General features: G+C 42.2%; 1 protein-coding gene across 1 annotated transcript in view; it reads left to right on the top strand.

Moving 5' to 3' along the window:
• slc6a11a (solute carrier family 6 member 11a) overlaps positions 1–24,958 on the top strand; it is a 92,437-nt gene that overhangs the window by 9,104 nt on the left and 58,375 nt on the right. The window contains exons 2-4 of the mRNA XM_061874361.1: positions 21,175–21,309; positions 21,388–21,528; positions 21,625–21,706. Of these exons, the coding sequence (XP_061730345.1) occupies positions 21,175–21,309; positions 21,388–21,528; positions 21,625–21,706 (358 nt within the window). The remainder of the gene's footprint in view (positions 1–21,174; positions 21,310–21,387; positions 21,529–21,624; positions 21,707–24,958) is intronic.

The following is a 24,958-nucleotide window of genomic DNA, read 5'->3' as shown; positions in this document are numbered from 1 at the left end:
CGAGTTTCTTTGATACAGAGAATTTTACTATCCTGAAGTGATGTTTTCTTGGTAACATCCAGCATCTTTATATTTTTTATCTGGTATTGGAGACTGTACTCTTGGTTACTTTTGGGGTGTTGCTGATAATGAGCTTCCCTTTCTTGAAAGAGCAGCAGCCACCACTGCTTTTGTCATTTAGAAGATTTTTGTCCAGTCTGTTTTTTGGAGTACAGTCTTGAAAAACAACAGAGCGCTCCCATCATGTGAAAGATCATTGACTAGCTTTTTTGCAGTAACCTTTTTAAAAACCGTGCAATACGTATAGAGTATTCTTGATGATGGGTTTTGCAATAGTTCATTAAAAACATTACAGAACTCCTGTCATTTAGAGGATCTTTGACTACTGTTTTTGTAATCAATTCTTGAAAACAGCTGAGCACTCCTGTCATACAGGTGATCTTTGACTTGCATTTTGCAGTTGATCCTTTGGTTAAATAGAGGATCTTTGACTTGAACTTTTGCTGTAGGTTCTTGGGAAAAGTATAGCACTTCTGTCTTATACTGACTAGCTTCAATAGAGAATGTTATAAAAAACATCAGTGCGCTCCCATCATTTAGAGCAGTGGTAGGGAACCTATGGCTCTAGAGCCAGATGTGGCTCTTTTGATTACTGCATCTGGCTCTCGGATAAATCTTAGCTGACATTGCTTAACACGATAAGTAATGAATAATTCCGCTGGTAATCACAGTGTTAAAAATAAAGTTCAAATTATAAAACATTCTCATGCATTTTAATCCAACCATCCATTTTCTATCGCACCTGTCCAAGATGTCGCATTAATGGTAAGAAGTATTATATTTATTATTGGTTAACTTTAGAATAACAATGTTATTAAAAACAACAAGAGACTTATTATAAACTAAAAATGTTGGTCTTACTTAAAAATGCACGCATTTAGTTGTATTCAGTGTTAAAAAATATTATATGGCTCTCACGGAAACACATTTTGAAATATTTGGCTTTCATGGCTCTCTCAGCCAAAAAGGTTCCCGACCCCTGGTTTAGAGGATCATGACTAGCTTTATCGCAGTAGGCTTTTAAAAAGAGTGGAATGTGTTGGTCAAGGAGAGGATCTTTGATGAGCGTTTTTGCATTAGCGCCCTGATAGATGATATTTGACTTGGGTATACTGTATACAGTATGCTGAGCTCTGTGCAATTGGAAACATTTGTGTGATTTACGGTGTGTGTGTGTGTGTGTGTGTGTGTGTGTGTGTGTGTGTGTGTGTGTGTGTGTGTGTGTGTGTGTGTGTGTGTGTGTGTGTGTATGTGTGTGTGTGTTTGTGTGTTTGTGTGTGTGTGTGTGTGTGTGTGTATGTGTGTGTGTGTGTGTGTATGCGTCCGTGCGTGTGTGCGTTTGTGAGTGTTCTTGTATTTCTACCCTTCTTGAGACATCATCAAAGAAAAGTACCTTCCATAAGAGGACCGGTGAACAAGTTAGGACCGAAATCATGGTCCCATTACGGAAAACCATTACATCTAATAGAGAGCCAAATACTACAGTCAGTGAACATTGCTCCAAAGTCAGGATTTTTTGTTGATTTAATGTGTATACAAAAGTAAACATTGGCAGGTGCAAAGGCAGCAATATATGAAAAAACAAGACGGCAGCTGAAGAAGGACTTACCTATTCATCCCCCCCAAAAAAACACCAGGTGAACAGCTGATTTTACGACTTCCGGTGCTGACTTAAGACAACCCGCATCCAAGATGTGACCATAGGATGAACAACTACACTACGGTACTAAGACTATAGTGGCCATTAACAGATAGCTTCTACAGCTGCGTGACTCGTTTGTCACCCTCCTAAAGCACGTTACAAAAAACTAAACATAGAGACATCATTTGCACCCCTAGTGGTGAAATCTATCAAAATTAGGGTGGTCGTAAAAAGGAGGGATTTTTCAAATTGACTGTGTGTTGGTTTTAAAAGTGCCCCCCTCTGGTCAACATATGAAATAACAAGTGTGTGTAAAAATGTTCAGTACTCCCCCTCTGGCAAACAGATGTAAACAAGTGTGTGTAAAAAATGCACCCCCTTTGGCCAAAATTAATTGGAAAAAATAAAATCAATATGTATATAGAGACATACTCTAATAACTTGAAGTAAATAATGAAGATTAAAAAACAATTACAAACCAAAAATACCCCCCAAAAAAACAAATTAAAAGCTTACCTTTTTTATATTTGCATAGTATGTATATATTATTAGTGTTGTAAATACAAATCTTTATATATCTACAAAAGGTGGCCCCAAAGAGGTAGGTCTCAAAAAGGTAACACATACAAGAATGTGTTTGTGTGCTTGTGTGTGCGTGTGCACGTGAGTGTGCTTGTGTGTGTGTTTGTGTTTGTGTGTTCATTTACAAACACACAAAATCCTTACTTCAAGAAACAAAGCACCTTTTATTTTATTTTTTTAATTCTGAGACGACAATTGAGCTCATAAACAAGAAATGAAGAGATTAAGAGTGCCAAGCTGTGACTGTCTTTTCTTTTCCAATGGAGCGAATAAGCAGCAAAGCCCAAAACATTCCTGGACCTCTATCTGCTGTACTTGCTGGGTGTTAAATAAAGGTTACTTAGTACTAACTTTGCACATAATCTATGTTACTTTTGACTGCTTTATTGGTTCATAAACTGTCTCTGTCAAATCAACACAAAGTACGTCCTGTTTTTGTTAGGTAAGAAAAAGCAGTTTTGCAGCAACATGTTTTATTACAAACAACTGTTATTTGACGGATTGAGCTCCAGAAGCATGAGTGCTGCTATGATTAATGAAGTTCTTTTAGTCCTTGAATGTCCATGCGTAAGAGTGCTAGCTAGCCAGCTGAAACTAAAGATCTCAAGTAACCAGCACTGTAGGGTTGTCAAAGAGTTAGGTTTACCAACGTGCATATGGCCCAGCAATACTAGCTGGTCTGCGTTACACATTGTTTGTGTACGTGTGTAATGTCAAAATATGATATATTAAAACGGCCCAACCCATAACTTCCATGTCTAAGTTTTACGAAACCCATAACCAGTGAAGTTGGCACGTTGTGTAAATGGTAAATAAAAACAGAATACAATGATTTGTAAATCCTTTTCAACTTACATTCAATTGAGTAGACTGCAAAGACAAGATACTTAACGTTCAAACTGGAAAACTTATTTTTTGTAAATATTAACTCATTTGGAATTTGATGCCGGCAACATGTTTCAAAAAAGGCTGACACAAGTGGCAAAAAAGACAGAAGGTTGAGGATACTGATCAAATCCCACGGATGAATAGGCTAATCGGCAACAGGTGGGTGCAAAGATTGGGTATAAAAGCAGCTTCCATTAAATGCTCAGTCATTCACAAAAAAGGATGGGGCGAGGGTCACCACTTTGTGAACAAATTATCGAGCAAATTTTTTAAGAACAACATATCTCTTCCAGCTATTGAAAGGAATTTAGGGATTTCACCAACTGCGGTCCATTATATCATCAAAAGGTTCAGAAAATCTGGACAAATCACTGCACGTAAGCAGCAAGGCTGAAAACCAACATTAAATGCCTGTGACCTTCGATCCCTCAGGCGGTACTGAATCAAAAATCAACATCACCACATGGGCTCAGGAACACTTCAGAAAACCACTGTCAGTAACTATAATTTGTCGCTACATCTGTAAGTGCAAGTTAAAACTCTACTATGCAAAGTGAAATCCATTCATCAACAACACCCAAAAACGCCGCCGGCTTCGCTGGGCCCAAGCTCATCGAAGATGGACGGATGCACAGTGGAAAAGTGTTCTTTGGTCATATGAGTCCACCTTTCAAATTGTTTTTGGAAACTGTGAATGTCATGTCTTCAGCGCCAAAGAGGAAAAGAAACATCCGGATAGTTATAGGCGCAAATTTCAAAAGCCAGCATTTGTAATGGTATGTGAATGTGAGTGTGAATGTTGTCTGTCTATCTGTGTTGGCCCTGCAATGAGGTGGCGACTTGTCCAGGGTGTACCCCGCCTTCCGCCCGATTGTAGCTGAGATAGGCGCCAGCGCCCCCTGTGACCCCAAAAGGGAATAAGCGGTAGAAAATGGATGGATGGATGGATGTAATGGTATGGGGGTGTATTATTGCCCAAGGCATGAGTAACTTACACATCTGTGAAGGCACCATTAATGCTGAAAGGTACATGCAGGTTTTGGAGCAACATATGTTGCCATCCAAGCAACGTTATCATGGACGCCCCTGCTTATTTCAGCAAGACAATGCCTAGCCACGTGTTACGACAGTGTGGCTTCATAGTAAAAGAGTGCGGGTACTAGACTGGCCTGGATGTAGTCCAGACCTGTCTCCCATCAAAAATGTGTGGCGCATTATGAAGCGTAAAATACCACAACAGAGACCCCAGACTGTTGAACAACTTAAGCCTTACATTGAGCAAGAATGGGAAAGAATTCCACCTGAAAAGCTTCAAAAATTGGTCTGCTCAGTTCCCAAACGTTACCTGAGTGTTGTTAAAAGGAAAGGCAATGTAACACAGTGGTAAAAATGCCCCTGAGCCAACATTTGTTTTGCAATGTGTTGCTGCCGTTAAATTTCCGCACTTAAACAGTTTTCTAAAGTGGACTTTCAAGCGAAGCAGGAGATAATTACTAAAGGAAGACCAACCCCAGAGCTGAATGGTTTGTTTCAATTAGCAGGACAGAAAGTTACCCCCTCTTTCCAGACGGAGTGGTATACGTGAAAAGACTGGCTTTGTGGATGTTCTGCAAGAAACTGCCTTTTCTGCTTTCCTTGCCTTCTTTTTTCAACCTGTGGAACTGTGTGGACTCAAATGGGATTTTGTGACCTAAAGAATTTGCAAAAAAGCCTCACCAAACGAGCGGTCGGCTGCTCATATTCAAAGCTAGATTGCGCTAAAAACATTTGGGATGACAAGGATAGACTTGGCTTTGGATGAACAGCAGCGACTCAACATCAGTGTCCACAATGCTAAGGTAAATGAGAATTAAGAGATTCTAAAAGATGTCATCAATGGGACCTGCTTCCTCGCCAAACAGCAGCTAGCATTTCGTGGAAATGATGAGAGTAGGAGCTCTGCTAATCGCGGAAACTATGTTGAACTCTTACAAGACTTTTAAAACTGAAGGAAGTGAAGGAAGACTTTTACCAGAAAGTGACGCATATTTTTATCCAAAATGACCGGCGCATGGATTTAATTTATAAGTAAAGGTGAGACGGCGATAACATTATTTTTGTTTTGTTTTTAATGAAATACACATTTTGTGGGTGACAGTTTGTATGTGTAAAGAATGCAGAAATGAAACAACCCGTAAACTGCTGGCAATCAAATGGCAAATAATCTGCGCTGTAAATGTGTAAATCTGATCCTGATTATGTTATAAACCTCATCGCAAGTCACTGATGAAAACCAATGTTTCCCATCCAACCTGATGCAGTTTGAAAGATGCTGCAAGGAGTAACTGGCAAAGAGGAATGGGTGAAACTGCCAAAAGATAGGTGTGCCTAACTTTTGACATCGTATTCAAAAAGTCTTCAGGCTGTAATTGCTACCAAAGGTGCTTCAACAAAGTTTTGAGTAATACATTTGCAACATTTAAAAAAAAACATTTTCACATTGTCACTATGGGATATTGGCTGTTGAGTTTTGAGGACAAAATTGAATTTATAAGCGTGTAACATAACAAAATGTGGGACAAGTGAAGCGCTGTGAATACTTTTCGGATGACCCCAACTTAAACAAATTGAAAAACTCATTCGGGTGTTACCATTTAGTGGTTAATTGTACGGAATATGTACTGGACTGTGCAATCTACTAACAAAAGTTTCAATCAATCAATCAAAGTAGAACCTCTGGATACGAGTGCCCCATCTTACACGTTTTTTCAGGATACAAGCTGTCTCTCTCGACTTAATGTCATGCTTTAGGTTTCGAGCAAAAAGTTGCGTTACAAATGCCCCACAGCTAGTCGGCGTAGCAAACGTCTCAGTGAACGCCGTAAGCTCCGCCCAGGGCATGCGGTCTAATCGTCATAAATCGACATAACCTAGCATGGGAGGTAAGAAAGCGAGTGTGAAGGACAGTGCTGAGAATAAGATATGCATGATAGTCATTAAAATAAAGGAATAAATCATCAAAAATCAGTTAGAAGGAAAAGGGTAAAGGTTAGAGAGTTTGATAATATCGGACTGCCGATATTATTGACCAAAAAATGCTTTAAAATGTAATATCATAGATTGTAGGTTTCAAGAAGCAAAATTTATGATTTTTTAAAATGCTGCTGTACCGACATAGGGAGAAGTACCTTGAAGGCACTGCCTTTGCGTGCCGGCCCAGTCACATAGTATCTATGGCTTTTCACACACACAAGTGAATGCAAGGCATGCTTGGTCAACAGCTATACAGGTCACACTGAGGGGGGCCGTATAAACAACTTTAACACTGTTACAAATATGCGGCACACTATGAACCGACACCAAACAAGAATGACAAACACATTTTGGGAGAACATCCGCACCGTAACACAACATAAACACAACAGAACAAATACTCAAAATCCCTTGCAGCACTAACTCTTCCGGGGCGCTACAATATTCCCGTCCTACGGCTCTCTCCCCCCCATCTCAACCCCGCCCACTTCAACCTCTTCATGCTCGTTCAGGGAGAGCATGTCCCAAAATCCAAACTGCTGATTTGGGGCATTGAAAAAAAATAATGCACTTTGTGACTTCAATAATAAATATGGCAGTGCCATGTTGGCATTTTTTTCCATAACTTGAGTTGATTTATTTTGAAAAACCTTGTTACATTGTTTAATGCATCCAGCAGGGCATCACAACAAAATTAGGCATAATAATGTGTTAATTCCACAACTGTATATATCAGAGTCAGTTGATATCAGTATCGGTAATTAAGAGTTGGACAATATGGGAATATCTGATATTGGCAAAAAAGCCATTATCGGACATCTGTAGTAAAGGTATTCATTTTTACATTACTTGCTTTCTTTAATGTATGACTTTAATACTTTACCTTTGAGGATATTGACCATTTCATGAGATAAATATTCAATGGGATAAGATTGAATTTTTACCATTTTTGCATATTTTGATTTTGTCTTTAATGTAGCTTTGCTGCTGGAATTTAGACATCTTAAAATGGATTTTAGTCAGCCCGACTGCGAACCTGTTGTTTTGTGTGACTGTAGCTTTCATGCTAATGAGAGTATGTCTTTCCAAGAAGTTCTGTTGTGTACTTTATCCACTTTTTACACAATGGTACAACATAATAGACAACAAGGAGTAGGACGGCGACACAGATGAAAGCAACATTTCAACTTCATGCTCGGTTAGCATATTCACTGAAGAAAAAGCAAGTCTGTGGTTGACTGATAATTGGCAGAACTTAGCAATGTCTTCTATTTGACAAGTGGTTTGGCAAATACATAGGTTAATTCCGCTAAGGCAGAATCAGAGGCGTTATATTATGTTGAGTACTTTTCTTCATGAGCCGCAATTTGAAAAGCCAGCATGTGAACAGTTTTATGACTTCAATGAAACATCATTCAACCAATAAAAGTTTATTTATATTTCCCTTGATCACTTGTGTCTCAAAGGGCTGCACAAACCACAATGACATCCTCGGCTCAGATCTCACATCAGGGCTGGAAAAAATTCAACCGAATGGGATACATGGTGCAATGGATGTCGAGTGGCTCTAGTTGATGGATGTCAAGTGGATCTAGTCAATAATGTGACAGTCCAGTCCATAGTGGGGCCAGCAGGTGATCATCCTGAGTGGAGACAAGTCAGCAGCGCAGAGACTTCATCAACTGATGCACAGATGAGTGGTCCACCCCGGGTCTCGACTTTGAACAGCTTGCGCGTCATCTGTGGTCACCTGATAACCTCTGCATGTAGGAGAAAGGAAAAGAGAAAGCAGATCAACTGGTCTAAAAGGGGGGTCTATTTAAAGGCTAGAACAGTGGTTCTTTACCTTGTTGGAGGTACCGAACGCCACCAGTTTCATATGCGCATTCACCGAACCCTTCTTTAGTGAATAATAAAATGTTTGTTTTTTTTCAAATTCAAGACAAAGGTGTATGTTTTTGGTAACATTTTAGTATGTGGAACATATTCTAAGTAACAAAGACTTAATTTAGACTTATTTGGACACTAGGGTAACATATTGTAAGTAATAAAGACTTAATTTAGAGTTATTTGATTAGGGTTAGGGTTAGTGTTGGAGGGTTAGGGTTATAATAAGGCCATGCCGAATAAGGCATTAATTAGTACTTAATGACTAGTTAAGAGCCAATATGTTACTAATTAGCATGTTAATAAGCAACTAATTAATGGTGAATATGTTCCCCATACTAAAGTGTTACCATGTTTTTTTTACTGGTGCACAAAATGAACCGAGCATGAACATCACCTTGTTCAAACAACAAAACTAAGACAGTGCATAAACTAACAACAAATTACACACCTGCAAATCAATCAGCTGTTGTCGTATTCATAATATGCCAACAGGGAGAAGTTTGTATTTACACGATGAGTCGGGTGTTTTTTGACCTCCGCCGAACCCCTGAGGTCGACTCACCGAACCCCTAGGGTTCGATCGAACCCTGGTTAAGAACCACTGGTCTAGAGTATACAAATTAGTTTTAAGTTGGGACTTAAAGGCCTACTGAAATTAGATTTTCTTATTTAAACGGGAATAGCAGGTCCATTTTATGTGTCATACTTGATCATTTCGCGATATTGCCATATTTTTGCTGAAAGGATTTAGTAGAGAACATCAACGATAAAGTTCGCAACTTTTGGTCGCTAACAGAAAAGCCCTGCCTTTACCGGAAGTCGCAGACGATGACGTCACCCGTTGATGGCTCCTCACATATTCACATTGTTTTTAATTGGAGCCACCAGCAGTAAGAGCAATTTGGACCGAGAAAGCGATAATTCCTCCATTAATTTGAGCGAGGATGAAAGATTCGTGAATAAGGATATTGATAGTGAAGTAATAGAAAGAAAAAAAAAAGCGATTGCTCCGGACGACGACAGTGTGAGCGTTTTAGATGTAATTAGACACATTTACTAGGATAATTCTGGAAGATCCCTTATCTGCTTATTGTTTTAATATTGTTTTAGTGAGATTTTAAAGATTGTAAAGTAAAGAGTGTAAAGACATGCCTCAAGGTCGGATGGCTGCGGTAAACACACACTGTCTCAGAGAGAAGCCGAGGAGCCAACCCTACAGCTGCTGCGGAACGACGAATAATCCACTGATGTCTTCGGTAAGATATATATCACAATTTCGCCATCCAAAAACATGCTGGTTGACGTAGAGAAAACATGTTCGCTGCTTCACAACAAACAAAGAAACACCGGCTGTATCTCAGTGCTAAAGACAGCTGAAATCCACCGCTTTCCACCAACAGCATTCTACCTTTATAGTCTCCATTATTAAATGAACAAATTGCAAAAGATTCAGCAACACAGATATCCAAAATACTGTGTAATTACGCCATGAACAGAGATGACTTTTAGCTGTGTGTCGTGCAGCGCTAATAGTTCCTTACAGTCCGTGACGTCACGCGTATGCGTCATCATTCCGCGACGTTTTCAACAGGAAACTCCCCGGGAAATTTAAAATTGCAATTTAGTTAACTAAAAAGGCCGTATTGGCATGTGTTGCAATGTTGATATTTCATCATTGATATATAAACTATCGGACTGCGTGGTCGGTAGTAGTGGGTTTCAGTAGGCCTTTAGATGCTTCTACTGAGATAGCATCTCTAACTGTTAGCGGTAGGGCATCCCGCAGAATAGAAACCATCACACTTTCTTGTTCTGATCAAAGGTCTAGCAGCCGCATTTTGTACCAATTGTAATCATTTAATGCTAGACATAGGGAGGGCCGAAATCAATACGTTACAGTAATCGAGACGAGACGTAACGAACTCATTAATAATGATCTCAGCGGAACTAATTTTTATTTTAATTTTACAGAGATGAAAGAAGGCTGAAACATAAGATGACAGCCCAAGGATTCTGACACCAGAGCAGCTCAATGGAATGTGGTCCAAATTTGATATATTAGTGATAATTTGACAATCAGGACACAATGAGTTAACCGACTACAGCAGGGGTATCACGCCTTTTCCTGTCCTCCTGGTCTGCCTTTTAAATAAGGCTGGTCCTCCACTGCAGCCTTGGGAATCCCGTGAATTCTTACCACATGCTGAACCAGCAGTTCTGTGGTCTCGGCCGAAGATGGAAGCTTGGGTAAGGGTATGAAATGGGCTGCCTTGGAAAATCTGTCGATAACGGTGAGGATTGTGGTGTTACCTTTAGAGGGGGGAAGTCCAGTGATAAAGTCCAGAGCGATGTGAGACCACGGTCGACTAGGGATGGGCAGAGGATGTAATAGTCCAGCAGGAGGGCTGTGGTCTGCCTTGTTCCGTGCGCAAACGCAGCAGGCAGCGAAACATTTGCGAGTGTCCGCCTCCATGGAAGGCCACCAGAAGCGGCGTCGAATGAAAGCAAGTGATCTGTGAAGTCCGGGATGACATGTAAACAGACTAGAATGTGCCCAATCGAGTACCTTGCTCCTTAAGGGTTGTGGAACGAAAAGTCTATTGGGGGGTCCGTTTCCGGGTTCAGGGTCGGACTGAAGGGCTGTCTTCACCAGGCCTTCGATTTCCCAAGTTACCATCCCAAAGATGCGGTTCGGGGGAAGGATGGTCTCCGCGGTTGGTTTACTGGTAGGTTCCTCAGAGAAAATCCGTGAAAGGGCGTTGGCCTTGCCGTTGCGTGACCCCGGTCTGTAAGTGAGAGTGTAATTGAACCGACCAAAAAACTGTGACCAGCGTGCTTGCCTGTCGTTAAGTCTCCTTGCGGAACGGATGTGAACGAGGTTACGGTGATCCGTCAGGACCAGGAACGGATGTTTGGCCCCCTCCAGCCAGTGTCTCCATTCCATCAAAGCTTTGTGGACGGCCAACAGTTCTCGGTTACCAGCATCATAGGTCCTCTCGGCTGGTGTTAGGCGTCTGGAAAAAAATGCGCAAGGGTGCAACACATTATTACTGTTAGCCCTTTGGGACAAAACTGCTCCAATCCCGGCATCGGATGCATCTACTTCCACCGTGAATGGCTTGTCAGGGTCAGGGTGTACCAGGATGGGAGCGGAACTGAAGCTTCTCTTGAGGCTCAAGAATGCGCTGTCTGCCTCCTTGTTCCAAATAAAAGCAGCATTGGTGGAAGTTAGTGCATGGAGTGGTGCGGCTACCTTGCTAAAGTCAAATATGAAACGACGATAAAACCCCGCAAAGCCTAGGAATCGTCTAAGCTCAGTACGAGTGGTGGGTTGGGGCCAATCCATCACTGCCTTTACCTTCTTGTGGTCAGCTTGAATGTTACCCCTCTCAATGATGTCACCCAAAAAGTTTACCGATGAGGAATGGAACTCGCACTTCTCTGCCTTGACGAAAAGGCAATTTTCGAGGAGCCGCTGGAGGACAAGGCGGACGTGCTGTTGATGGTCCTGCAGGTTCTGGGAGAAAATCAAAATATCATCAAGATATACCACAACAAACTTCTCCAGCATATCTCTCAGCACATCATTAACAAGAGCCTGGAAGACGGCTGGGGCGTTGGTCAGGCCGAAGGGCATGACCCGGTACTCAAAGTGGCCTAGGTGTGTGTTAAAGGCAGTCTTCCATTCATCCCCCTTCCTAATCCGGACTAGATGGTATGCGTTGCGGAGATCCAACTTGTTAAAAATGGTAGCAGGTGCAAGGGGTTCGAAGGAGGAGCTCATGAGTGGTAGCGGGTACCGGTTCTTATTCGTGATAAGGTTGAGTTTGCGGTAGTCGATGCAGGGGCGCAGTGACCCATCCTTCTTGCTGACAAAGAAGAATCCAGCAGCAACCGGTGATTTGGAGGGGGTGATGATGCCAGAAGCGAGGGATTCCGAGATGTAATCAGACATGGGCTTCTTCTCAGGTATGGAAAGGTTATACAGGCGGCTAGTGGGAAGTACAGCGTCGGGTATGAGATCTATGGAACAGTCATATGGTCTGTGTGGGGGTAGTGATAGTGCCTGTGACTTACTGAATACTGCGGCAAGGTCATGGTAGACCACGGGAACCCCAGACAGGTCAGATTGGGAAGACTTGAGCTTGGGGTTCTCAGAGATGGGGGCTGCTGCTAAGAGACAGTTAGCATGGCATGCTGTGCTCCAGGCTAGGATCCTCCCAGAGGTCCAGGAAATCTGGGGGTCGTGCTGGCGAAGCCATGAACGGCCGAGGACAAGGGGAGCGACCAGGGCGTTGAGGATCAACAAACTAATCTGTTCCGTGTGGTTGCCGGACAGGGTGAGGGTTAGCAGTACTGTACGGTGGGTGATGGGTCCCAGGGGATGTCCGTCCAAGGCCTGAGCTGGTAGAGACTCTTCCAAAGGTAGAAGCTCAATCCCGGCTTGACAGGCGAAATCACGATCCATAAAACTCTCATCTGCTCCAGAGTCCAAATATGCTCCCACCTTCAGTTTTCTTGACTTCCAGGACAACGTTGCGGGGAAAAAAGGATGCCCGGGTCACTGCGGCTCTGGGCAAAGGTGGTGTGGCTCACAAGTACTCACTTACTTGTGAGCCTGGTCTTTTGGTCGTGTGGGACAGGTCCGGATCATGTGACCCGCACAACCGCAGTAGAGGCAGAGGCGCTGACGGAACCTCCTCTCCCGTTCCTCCGTGGCCAGTCGTGTCCTGTTCAACTGCATGGGTTCTACCCCGCTGGTTGGTGCGGGGGAAAATCCAGGCTGGTCCACCAAGGGGGCGCCTTCATTTTGACCTTATGCCATGGTAGGGGAGTAAGATGCGGCTCGGGTCTCCCACACCGGCCGTCTGGTCTTCTCACGGGCTGCAAGTCTTCGTTCTGCTGCCCGTTCCTTGAGCCTTTGGTCCATGAGAAGTGCCAACTGAATGAGGTCTTGATAGGAGGAAGGTCAGTCCCGCAGCAATCCGACCTTGATTTCGTCAGAAAGGCCCCGACGGTAGGCGCTCAACAAGGCCTTGTTGTCCCACCCGCTGTCTGCGGCCAGGGTGCGGAACTCCAGTGTGTAGTCTGCCACAGAACGAGAGCCTTGTTGAAGGGAGTGAAGACGTGAGGCGGAGTCTCCTCCATCGGAGGGGTGGTCGAAAACGGCCCTAAACTCAGCGCGAAAAGCAGTATAGTTCAAGCTGAGATCCAGGTTGCGGTCCACAGCTGCTGTGGCCCACTGGAGAGCCCTTCCAGTCAACAAGGACAAAATGAAGGCGATCTGGGCCCCGTCAGAAGTGTAGCGGGATGGCTGATGACGAAAAACCATGTCACACTGGACCAGGAAGCCACGACATAGCTCAAAATCCCCTTCGTAAGCCTTGGGGCTAGCGATCTTCAGCTCGCAGGTTGACGGGGGCTGCGTGGGGGCTGCCGCGGTGGGGGCAACTTGTACGAGTTCCGGGGAAGCAGCAGAGCTCGGGGAGATCAAGTCCAGTCGAGCCAACAGGCTAGCAAAAGCAGCATCAAGCTTATTTTCAAGGACACAAAAGCGCTCTTGGTGCTGCTGGAGTGCCGTGTGCATGGCTGTGACGCTTGGGACAGGGGAGCCTCGGGAGGGGAGCGGGGTACGTGACGCGTCCTTGCCGTCTGGTTCTGACATGGCTAGAACGTACTGTGACGTGACAGTGGAAGAAGAAGACGGCAGGAGGATGATGAAGTCGTGAGCGATCAATGCTTTAATAAGCAACAAGATATGTGAGTGCGGTGTGTAATTACCCAAAAGAGATGAAATGTACTAAGTGTGTGACTTATCTGAGCGTGGAGATAAGAGGGTGTTGATGGTGCGTGTTGATCCAGGCGGAGGTAGCCAATCAAGGGCAAGGCAGGCTCGAGCGTCGGAGGACAGGCGGAGGATCAAGGGGAGGAGCGCGGCGTCGTGGTCAGTAGACAGGCGTGATGTCGATATCCAGGGAGGCACGGGAAGATCCACGGGGTTTTTTTAGGTTGACGAGACACACTTGGCGACGGGGAATGACGACGGGGAGTGTACAGCGTACGAGAAGCTACGTTCTAGCGTCAGGTCTCAGGTTCTGCTGGGTTATGAAGGCTGATCGCTCATCACGGTCAGGTGGGTTGATTGCGGAGCGTTTGCAGCCGCGCTGAAGCGCGCTCGCAGCCAAGAGGGAGCGCCTGTGGGCGTGGTTCGCGGCGCGCTCGTGAGGACGCGCACAAGAGGGAGAAACCGCTGAAGTCATACCCATAACATTTACACAACAAAAAAAACCTGTATTGAGTAGAACTATAGAATCACTGTGAAATAACAAAAGATGGTGGGACTGAAATAACGTTCAAAACAGATGGATGCACCTGTTCTTGTGTGGGCAGGTAAATACTTTAAACACACTTGCGAAAAAATGGCTTATGTTTAGTGAATTACCACGGACGTCTGGAACCTGACTGCTCATCATCTGTCATCATCAATCAAAAAACAGTGCCCGCCAACCGAATATGTAAACGCCAAATCCACTGATTAAGATTGCCCATCATGAAGTATAAATGATAAAATATTGAATAATAAGAGTATGTGAACCATTCCTACCTTATGAACTTTACTGACAACCTCTTTGAAGGCCTACTGAAACCCACTACTACCGACCATGCAGTCTGATACTTTATATATCAGTAATGAAATATTAACATTGCAACACATGCCAATACGGCCGGTTTAGTTTACTAAATTACAATTTAAAATTTCCTGTGGAGTTTCCTGTTGAAAACGTTGCGGAATGATGACGCGTTTGATGACGCATGTTTGTGACGTTATTGGTCGGAGGGGACATATTAATTAGCCCAGCACCACTTACGGCTAAAAGTCATCTCTTTTCATCGCGCAATTACACAGTATTTTAGACATATGTGTTGCTGAATCTTTTGTAATTTGTTCAATTAATAATGGAGAAGTCAAAGTAGAAAGATGGAGGTGGGAAGCTTTTAGCCTTTAGCCAAACAAACACACAGTGTTTCCTTGTTTAATATTGCTGGAGGTGAAGCTTTACTATGGATCAGAGCGGTCAAGCGAACATGGATCCCGACTACATGTCAACCAGCAGTTTTCAGTGAGAAAATTGTGGAAATAAGTCGCCTCTTACCGGAGATCAGCGGAGCCAGGGTCATCCTGCAGCTGCCGTGACTTCTCTCAGAGACTCTGGCGTCAAAACACCCGTGGCCTCACTCCTCTGACTTTAAGGTACTATTTAACTCACTAAATTAATAGCAACACAATAGGCAGATATGGGATTTCCCAGAATTATCCTAGTAAATGTGTCTAAAAACATCTGAATCACTCTCACTGCCATCGCCTTTTTTTTTTTTTTTTTTACTTTTTTTTTTTTTTTTTTTTTCTAGGCCTCCACTCTAAATTTCCTCATCCACGAATCTTTCATCTTCGCTCAAATTAATGGGGACATTGTCGCTTTCTCGGTCCGAGTAGCTCTAGGTGCTGCTGGCTATGATTGTAAACAATGTTCAGATGTGAGGAGCCTTACGACCAGTGACGTCACGCGCACATCGTCTGCTACTTCCGGTAAAGACAAGGCTTTTTTATTAGCGACCTAAAGTTGCGAACTTTATCGTCGATGTTCTCTACTAAATCCTTTCAGCAAAAATATGGCAATATCGCGAAATGATCAAGTATGACACATAGAATGGACCTGCTATCCCCGTTTGAATAAGAAAATCTCATTTCAGTAGGCCTTTAAAGTTATGTAATCAATCAGAAATATCCATCCATCCATTTTCCATCAATGTCCCCCAAGCCACTAAAATGCGCCAAACATGTCGAAGTGTGGAGAGTGTTTTGCATACTGTATATTACCCATCAGGCCTAAAAGGGGTTAAATGGGTGTATTAGATATATTTTTTATAATGTGCACATAGTTCAGTGGGCAAGTTGTGTGTTTTTGTACCATACATTGATGTGTTTTTTTGAAAAATTGGTCCATGACTTTGATCGGTTGTCCAAATGAGTTCCTATATAATAAGTTACTGCAATCTTCATTAGTGTAGTGTAGGTGGGCAGCATCAACTGCTGTGGAACAACTACCACAGGTAATAAAGCAAATTATAATGCTCATAGGTTCGTGTTTTGAAAACAAACTTGTGTGGCCTATCAGTTTCTAGGAGTGGCACAATATGGGGAGATTATGTAGTTTTAAATACCGGAAAGTAGTCACAGCACTTTACTTTTACCTCATTTTATGTTCCAACTTTATTCCACAATGGAATAAATAAATTTTTGTCCTGAACATTCTACACACAATGCTCCATGATGACAATGTGAACAAGTTTTATAGAGATTTTTGCAAATGTATTAAACATAATAAACAGAGAAATCCCAGCCTTTGCCATGAAGCTGAAAAGTGAGTTAAGGGGTATCCTCTTTTAACTGACCATCTTTGAGATGTTCGTACAACTTAATTGTAGTCAACCTGTGGCAAATTTAGTTGATTAGGCTTGGAAAGGCGGACCCCTGTCTATATATAAGGTCTTACACTTGACAGTGCATGGCAGAGCAAAAACCAAGCATGTGTTATGATCCGCTGCCTGGGTCATATTTTGATTTTGATTTTTGCGTTTTTTTTGTGTTTTCTGTTAGTTTTGGACTTCTTCGGCTCTTGTTTGTGCACCTCTCAGTTTGGATTCCATAGTTACTCATTATTTTCACCTGCCGCCTGTTCCGAATGTGCACCTGTCTTGTGATTGCTGTCTTTATTTAAGCCTGCCTTTTCCGTTCATTCAGTCTTGCTTCCTAATTTGTCTTCGCACAAAAAGTAACGACGTTTTGTTTCCTGCTTGCTTCCTGCTAGCTTCCACGCTAGGCTATTTTGTTTTCTAGCTCCCATGCTGGCTCTTTTAGTTTTGTCCAAATCGGTTTTATTCTTAAATAAATAATTTTTCCTACCTGCACGCTGTGTCCGAAGCCCGTCTGCATCCCTGGGAGAACGAAACCCGCATCACCATGCGACCAGCACGTTACAGTATGAAGTCAAAGGGATTGTCTGTAGGCCTCTGAGACAGGATTGTCTCGAGACACAAATCTGGGGAAGGGTACAGAAAAATATATACTGCCTTGAAGGTCCCAACGAGCACAGCGGCACCCATCATCTGTAAATGGCATACGTTTGTAACCAACAGGACTCTTGCTAGGGCCGACCGGATTTTTAAACTTAGCAATCTGGGGATAAAAGAGCTGACCAAGAACCTACAGGTCCCTCTGTCAGAGCTACAGCATTCCTTTGTGGAGAGAGGAGAACCAAACCATCTCTGCAGCAATCCACCAATTAGGCCTATATGGTTGAGTGGCCAGACGGAAGCCATTTCTTCGTAAAAAGCACATGGCAGCATGCCCAGACTTTGCTAAAAGGCACCTGAAAGACTCTCAGACCCTGAGAATTAAAGTTCTCTTATCTAATAGCACAAAAATACACATTTGGAGGAAACCAGACACCACTCATCACCAAGCCAATACAAATTCTCCTGTGAAGCATAGTAGTGGCAGCATCATGCTGAGGGGATGTTTTCCAGCGGCAGGAACTGGGAGATTAGTCAAGATAGACAGAAAGATGATTTCAGCAAGAGAAATCCGGAATTAAATCTGTTTTAGAGCGCTCTTGAATTCAGACTGTGGTGAAAGGTTCATCTTTCAGCAGGACAATGACTCTAAGTACACAGCTAAGATATCAAAAGAAGGGTTTCAGCACAACTCTGTAAATGTTATTATAAATTATTATCATTACTGTTATTATTATCATTATTATTTTAAGTGTCTTGAGTGGCCCAGCCAGATCCCAGACTTAAATCCGATTGAACATCTCTGGAGATATCTAAAAACACAGATGGTTCCAATCCATTCTGATGGAGCTTGAGAGACTCTGGGCGAACCTGCCCAAGGAAAGGTGTGCCAAGCTTACGGCATCATATTCAAAAAAATGTAAAGCTGTATTTGCTGCCAAAGATACATACAACAAAGTATTGAGCAAAGGCTCTTAATACTTTTTTTGTTTTCAATACATTTGCAACAATTTTATTACTGTACCAAAGCATCATTCAACCCATCCTTCTGTACTGTTCCACATGTTTCTTTGCTATGCTTTCTGTAACCAACCGGACCAAACTCACACGAATTACAAACACAGCAGCTAAAATCATCGACCTACTCATACCCAACATCTCAGATCTAGACCACAGGTCCATCATTTGACTGGCAAACACAATAGTCCGGGATATCACTCACCCACTATACAAATATATCATCCCACTACCATCAGGGCGCAGGTACAGAACCATCAAATTCCGGAGGGCCCGCCTCGGGAAAAGCCTTATTCCTGCAGCTATAGCCGACCTGTCTGACAAGCCTGTAAATGCGTTGGTGCTGTCATTTTCATGTATGATGTCTTTTTGTCCGTGATGTGTAATGTTTATTGTCTAAATGTACGGTCAGTGAAAATGAATTTCCCCACGGCGACCAATAAATCCAAATCTAATCTCTAAAAAAAAAAATTTCACATCATCACTATGGAGTATTGTGTGTACAATTTTGAGGACAAACATGAACTCTTTCCATTTCAGAATTAGGCTGTAACATAACAACACGTGGAAAAAGTGAAGCACTGTGAATCGTTTTCTAATGCAATTTACAGTAACAAAAGCAAAACAATGAAAAACAAAAAATTATTAATTGATAACAACCCATATGCACACCTTGCACACTAAACGATTTCACTACATATAAATACAACAAAAAACTTTTTTTTGGTACTGTCCAGCTACTCAGACAAATCATATTGTTGATGTAGATGCTCATATTTGCTGTATAGATTTATATCACAAAAAAAGAAGCGGGGGATACTTCTCTTGTTGCCTTATTTGTATTGGATTTTATTCAATGGATTCCCGATTGTAGCTGAGATAGGCACCAGCGCCCGCCGCGACCCCAAAAGGAATAAGCGGTACAAAATGGATGGATGGATGGATTTATATTATCCTCCAAAGACATGCACCTGGGGATAGGTTGACTGGCAACATTAAATTTGCCCTAATGTGTGAATGTGAGTGTGAATGTTGTCTGTCTATCTGTGTTGGCCCTGCGATGAGGTGGCGACTTGTCCAGGGTGTAACCCGCCTTCTGCCCAAATGCAGCTGAGATAGGCTCCAGCACCCCCCGTGATCCCGAATGGGACAAGCGGTAGTAAATAGATGGATGGATTTATATCAATATTTAGCACAGCCAGATCGGAGCAGGAGGGGACAGAAAGAGAAAAAAAGGAGGACAGAGGGAGGAATTGCGGTGACAAGAGGGGGATAAGATAGAGAGACAACAACAGCAACCACAACCACAACGACAACAAAACAGCATCAGCAAATAGGATATGTAACAAATATGATATGAAAAGTGATAGCAAAGAAACAGTTACTGAAGTAAAGATTAATAACACATAAATAACAATGAACATTATTATACTACAAATGGAGCAATACAAATACCGATAGAAATAGCACTATTGATAATGGATAAGAACAATAACTACCTCTATTATCAACAATACATATATGTAATGATAACATGAATTACAAAAGTAAGCAGATAAATGGAGGGGAAGAAAAAAAGTGACCTGTATTAACCTTATAGATTGTTTTAGCAACCATCAATCAATCAATTAAACTTTATTTATAAAGCCCTTTTCATACATAAAGGAAATGCAACGCGAAGTGCTTTACGAAGTTAAAAACAATAATCCGATGACCCGGACCCCCAATTATCTCACACGCACGCGCGGACACAGATACCAAACACACACACACACACACACACATGCAACTATATGTACAAAAATAATGCATGGGTGAGTACAGAGGGGACGTGTGAGTAAACACTATCACAGGAACCATCTGCACCAGGAGGTCATCAGGGCCCCCACGAGCCCAACCCCCCCCCCAGCAGAGCACAGTGGGGCCCGCCCCAGGTTGACCCCCCCAAATCGGCCGCCACAGGACGGCCGGAACCAACCACCCCACCTGCAGGGACCCTAATGATGAGGATGGAAAATCCAGCAACTGCCCTGGAGGATACTCCCCCTCAGGGAAGAGGGGAAGAAAAAAAAAAAAAAAACAGATCACAGACACGCTGACACACAAGCTCACTACCCCAGCAGCTGGCTGCCTTGAAGCACAGCAGAACACTCTGCTGCACACTGAGCTTCCATGATAGATGCGGGGACTAGACCCAGCAGACCCCAACCAAGACAGACATCGGGAAGGGGTGGACACTGGGACCCAGGGGCCCCAGACCCGCTGCCTGGCCACAGTAGCCTGAGGCGCTGAAAACAAAAATCTTAACACCCAAGTTGCACACTGTGGGCTGGATCTACACAAGCAAATTTGATAGTGCGCGGAATGCTGATCTACTAAACTTGCGGTAGAGGACTATGTCTCGTTAGAGAGCAGAATAAGGAGCGCAATCCATTTAATGAACATTTAGAATATCAGAACGCCCATAATACTGTGAGGAGGAAATACATATATAATATTTGACACATGCAGTGTCACTTATCAAGACTCAAATAGTTTTGGAGCCTCTGTTTTCGTCTGTATTCATTATGTCTCGAAAGGAAGTGCAAAGTGGCAGTTGTGCAGAAATAGCTTTGAGGAAGGAGGCGATCGCGCTGCAGTTACATCCTACGTATGCTTGTGAACATATATGGATTGTCAAAAATAAAAATATTGGTTCTGTTGTAGATGCACTGCAGGACTGCTTCTGAAATGCTCATAACAAATGGTACTAATGTCTGCTGCATGTTTCAATACATAGCAAAATGTCACAGGTAAGAGCATGATTACATGAATGGGCAGTAAATGAGTGTATCCATGGGGGTCTGCACAATGGCAATCTTAGTAGATCGCACACAACATGCCCACTAATAGTACATGTAATTTTTACACTTTGCACATGGCGTGGTATTTGAATCTTAGTAGATCAGGCCCTCTGTCTTATCTGCTTGTTGATCCTGTCTTGTGTGATGTTCTACACCTGTGTGCAGGAGCGTTCCTCATTCCTTACATTCTGTTCCTTGGGACCTGCGGTATTCCTTTATTTATTCTGGAGACAGCTCTGGGCCAGTACACCAGTCAAGGGGGAATCATGTGCTGGAGGAAGATCTGCCCCTTGTTCGAAGGTAAACACGTTTTTCTCACTCAGCATTAAAACTGAGAGCCTGAAGACAAGAACTTTTAACATCAGTCGTTGTTTTCAGGCATCGGATACGCCAGTCAGCTGATCATTTTCTATGGATGTATCAGCTACATTGTCATTTTAGCCTGGGCCTTTCTCTACCTTTTCTCTTCTTTCTCTGGAGAGTTGCCATGGGCAACTTGTGATAACACATGGAACACAGGTACTCCCCCCCCACAAACCGCATAGCAAGAAGGCAAAATGTCTGCATTGTTTCATTGTCGCACTTACACAATGAAACATTTGTGATACATTTCAGACGCTTGCGTGGTATTGAGCAACTATACCGCCAACTGGACGTCGTCTATGAACATATCGTCGTCTGTTGTAGAGTTTTGGCGGTACGTTCTTTTAGGGGTTTTGTGTGAGTATTCTTTGGCCATCTGTGCCTTTAAGAGGGAATTTGAGGAGAACTAACACTGTAGGACAGATTGGCAGTCATTGAATTTGAAAACCAAATAAAACCTCAGATGAACCACTGATACTCATGATACAGTTAAACCTCAAAATACAAGTTTTTCCAGGCACTAGCTGTCTCTTCGATAAATGTTACTCTTAAAGGCCTACTGAAATGAGATTTTCTTATTCAAACGGGGATAGCAGGTCCATTATATGTGTCATACATGATCATTTCGCGATATTGCCAAATTTTTGCTGAAAGGATTTAGTAGAGAACATCAACGATAAAGTTCGCAACTTAAAGTCGCTAATAAAAAAGCCTTGCCTGTACCGGAGGTAGCAGACGATGTGCGCGTGACGTCACGGGTTGATGAGCTCCTCACATCTGAACATTGTTTACAATCATGGCCACCAGCAGCGAGAGCGATTTGGACTGAGAAAGCGACAATTTCCCCCATTAATTTGAGTGAGGATAAAAGATTTGTGGATGAGAAAGTGAGAGTGAAGGACTAGGAAAAAAAAAAAAGACTATACAGTGGAGCGATTCAGATGTTATTAGACAAATTTACTAGGATCATTCTGGAAAATCCCTTATCTGCTTATTGTGTTACTAGTGTTTTAGTGAGATTATATGGTCGTACCTGTACAACCTGAAGGTCGGCCCCGCACCTTTCTCCAGCACCAGTCGATGGGTGGTGGCGATGCCCATCTCTGCCCTTTGCAAAGGACCCTCTTCGAAACACGATCTTTCGAAACGATTGCTGCATAATACACTGTACTTTGTGTGTGTGGTCCAATCCAACCGTGTTCGCTTGACCGCTCTGAATATAAACAATGAAACACCGGCTGTAATTGTGTTGCTAAAGGTGGCTGCAATGCACCGCTTCCCACCTACAGCTTTCTTCTTTGACGTCTCCATTATTCATTAAACAAATTGGAAAAGATTCAGCAACACAGATGTCCATAATACAGTGGAATTATGCGATGAAAAGAGACGACTTATAGCTGTGAACGGTGCTGAACAAAATGTCCTCTACAATGCGTGACGTCACGCGCACAGCGTCATCATACCGCGACTTTTTAGCATGATACTTCAGCGCGAAATTTAAAATTGCAATTTAGTAAACTAAACAGGCCGTATTGGCATGTATTGCAATGTTAAGATTTCATCATTGATATACAAACTATCAGACTGCGTGGTCGGTAGTAGTGGCTTTCAGTAAGCCTTTAAGGTTGTGGGCAAAAATTTGGCTGGTTGGCATAGCAAATGTCACAGTGAGCCCTGTGAGATCTGACCAAAACATACTCGTTAGCATTAGCGTATAGCTTGAGATTGATAACTTTGTTTTCCAACCATGGGAAGGAAGAAAGTGAGTGTCAAGGACAGTGCTGGTGAAGTAGTTAGAGCAGGGGTGTCAAACGCATGACCCACGGGAACAGATTCTGTCCGGCCCAAGGGATTAGTTTGCTAAGTATAAAAATGAGTCGAAATTTTTGAATGAAAGAAACCGCTGTTTTAAATGTGTCCACTAGATGTCGCAAGAGCAATTATTTGTATCTTTGTAGATGATGCTTCATATGTAAAAATAAATAAATAAACCATGTGATGTTAGAGCACCAGTCGAGGAAAATGAGCAAACTACTTATACGACATCCTGTTGATTGTGATATTATTTTTTTTATCTTGATAGATTGAAAATGAACACCAATTAGTGGATTGATGAACATGATCACATAATTTATTCAGAAAGTATAAATATCGACAAATAAAGATAGAACACTATTAATCGCAACATCTAATTGTAAAAAAAACCCAACAACATTAGGATTTGTTCATTTATTCTTTATTTTTTTGATCGTGCTCTGTTTGTGTTGTGTTGTGTTTGCTCGTTTTTCTTGTGTTATATTTTAACCTGCCTATTACACAGCACTTTGGCTACCCCTGTGGTGAATTTTAAATGTGCTATAAAAAATAAAGTTGATTTAATTTGATTTAAATAAAAAAATATAACAATCTGAAGTTGCCTTTATTTTTAGGTGATTGTGTCGTAATTTTATCAGTCTGGCCCACTTAGGGAGTAGAGTTTTTCTCCATGTGGCCCCCGATCTAAAATGAGTTTGACACCCCTGAGTTAGAGAGTAGCTAGTCTGCAACATACTGAAGCAGAATGAACCGATAACGCCAACCAAGGATGTTAAAATAATATCCAAACGGTGGACATTCACCAATGGAAATATGGAGAAACTGCTAAGAGTCTTTGATGGTGAAGCATCTGGAAGGTGATCCGTCCAAAATCTACTGCAGTTGTTTGTATTACATTCTATCGTATTTTTTTTTTATACAATTCCTTATTATCTAAAAATGTGTTTTTCATTTTCCATACAATTCTTATTATCTAAAAATGTGTTTTCATTTTAAAAATGGTGCTCTTGGTGGAGGAGGGGGGGGGGGGGGGGGGGGGGCAACCACCGATTGGATTTATTTCAATTGATTTCAATGGGCGACAGTGTTTTGCAATACAGGTTTTTGAGTTACGAGCTGCATCACAGAACTACTTAAACTAGTATCCAGAGGTACCACTGTATACATACAGGTATAATAATAAGTCTTTGATAGTTGTGTTATGAATTGACTATGTGTCTCAGAGGACTCAAATGGCTTCTGATAAGAGACTAAAAAGGATGCTGCACATTTATCAGAATGTTTCCATGTTTTTTAATTAAAATAGAAGCATACAATTCCAATACTATGTCCATCCAATTAAAGTTTGTTGCATCAAAACACATGTTCTTTTGTTTGGCGACTGTGGGGCGTTTTTTAAGCACCGCTTTAGATCTCAGCACGAGACCAAAATGGTTCTATCTTCAATTTCGATTAAAGTATGATTTTGTAATATCACAACAAAATCAGTTGACAGTTTGATTTGAGCTGACCTTTTTCTTTTTATTGAACTCCTATGCCACGGATATAGGTACATTTACAATGTGTTTATCGTTTCAAAATCCAAGTACGAATCTGTTCAAGACACTCAAAATATTTTTTTAGACAGTAATTATAGTTTTACATGCAGAAAGCAACGTGAAATACAAATAAATAACAAATGGCCCTTTTACCTTTATTAAATAGATACGAGTGTGATTGGAACGATATTTTAATTTTCATAAAATATTTTTTGGTCGTTTTTGTTCATGTT

Source organism: Nerophis ophidion, linkage group LG16 (assembly GCF_033978795.1).
Source record: "Nerophis ophidion isolate RoL-2023_Sa linkage group LG16, RoL_Noph_v1.0, whole genome shotgun sequence".
In the NCBI taxonomy this organism is placed as follows: domain Eukaryota; kingdom Metazoa; phylum Chordata; class Actinopteri; order Syngnathiformes; family Syngnathidae; genus Nerophis; species Nerophis ophidion.
Note: the sequence above shows the minus strand (reverse complement) of the source record. Positions and strands in the feature narration are given on the sequence as shown.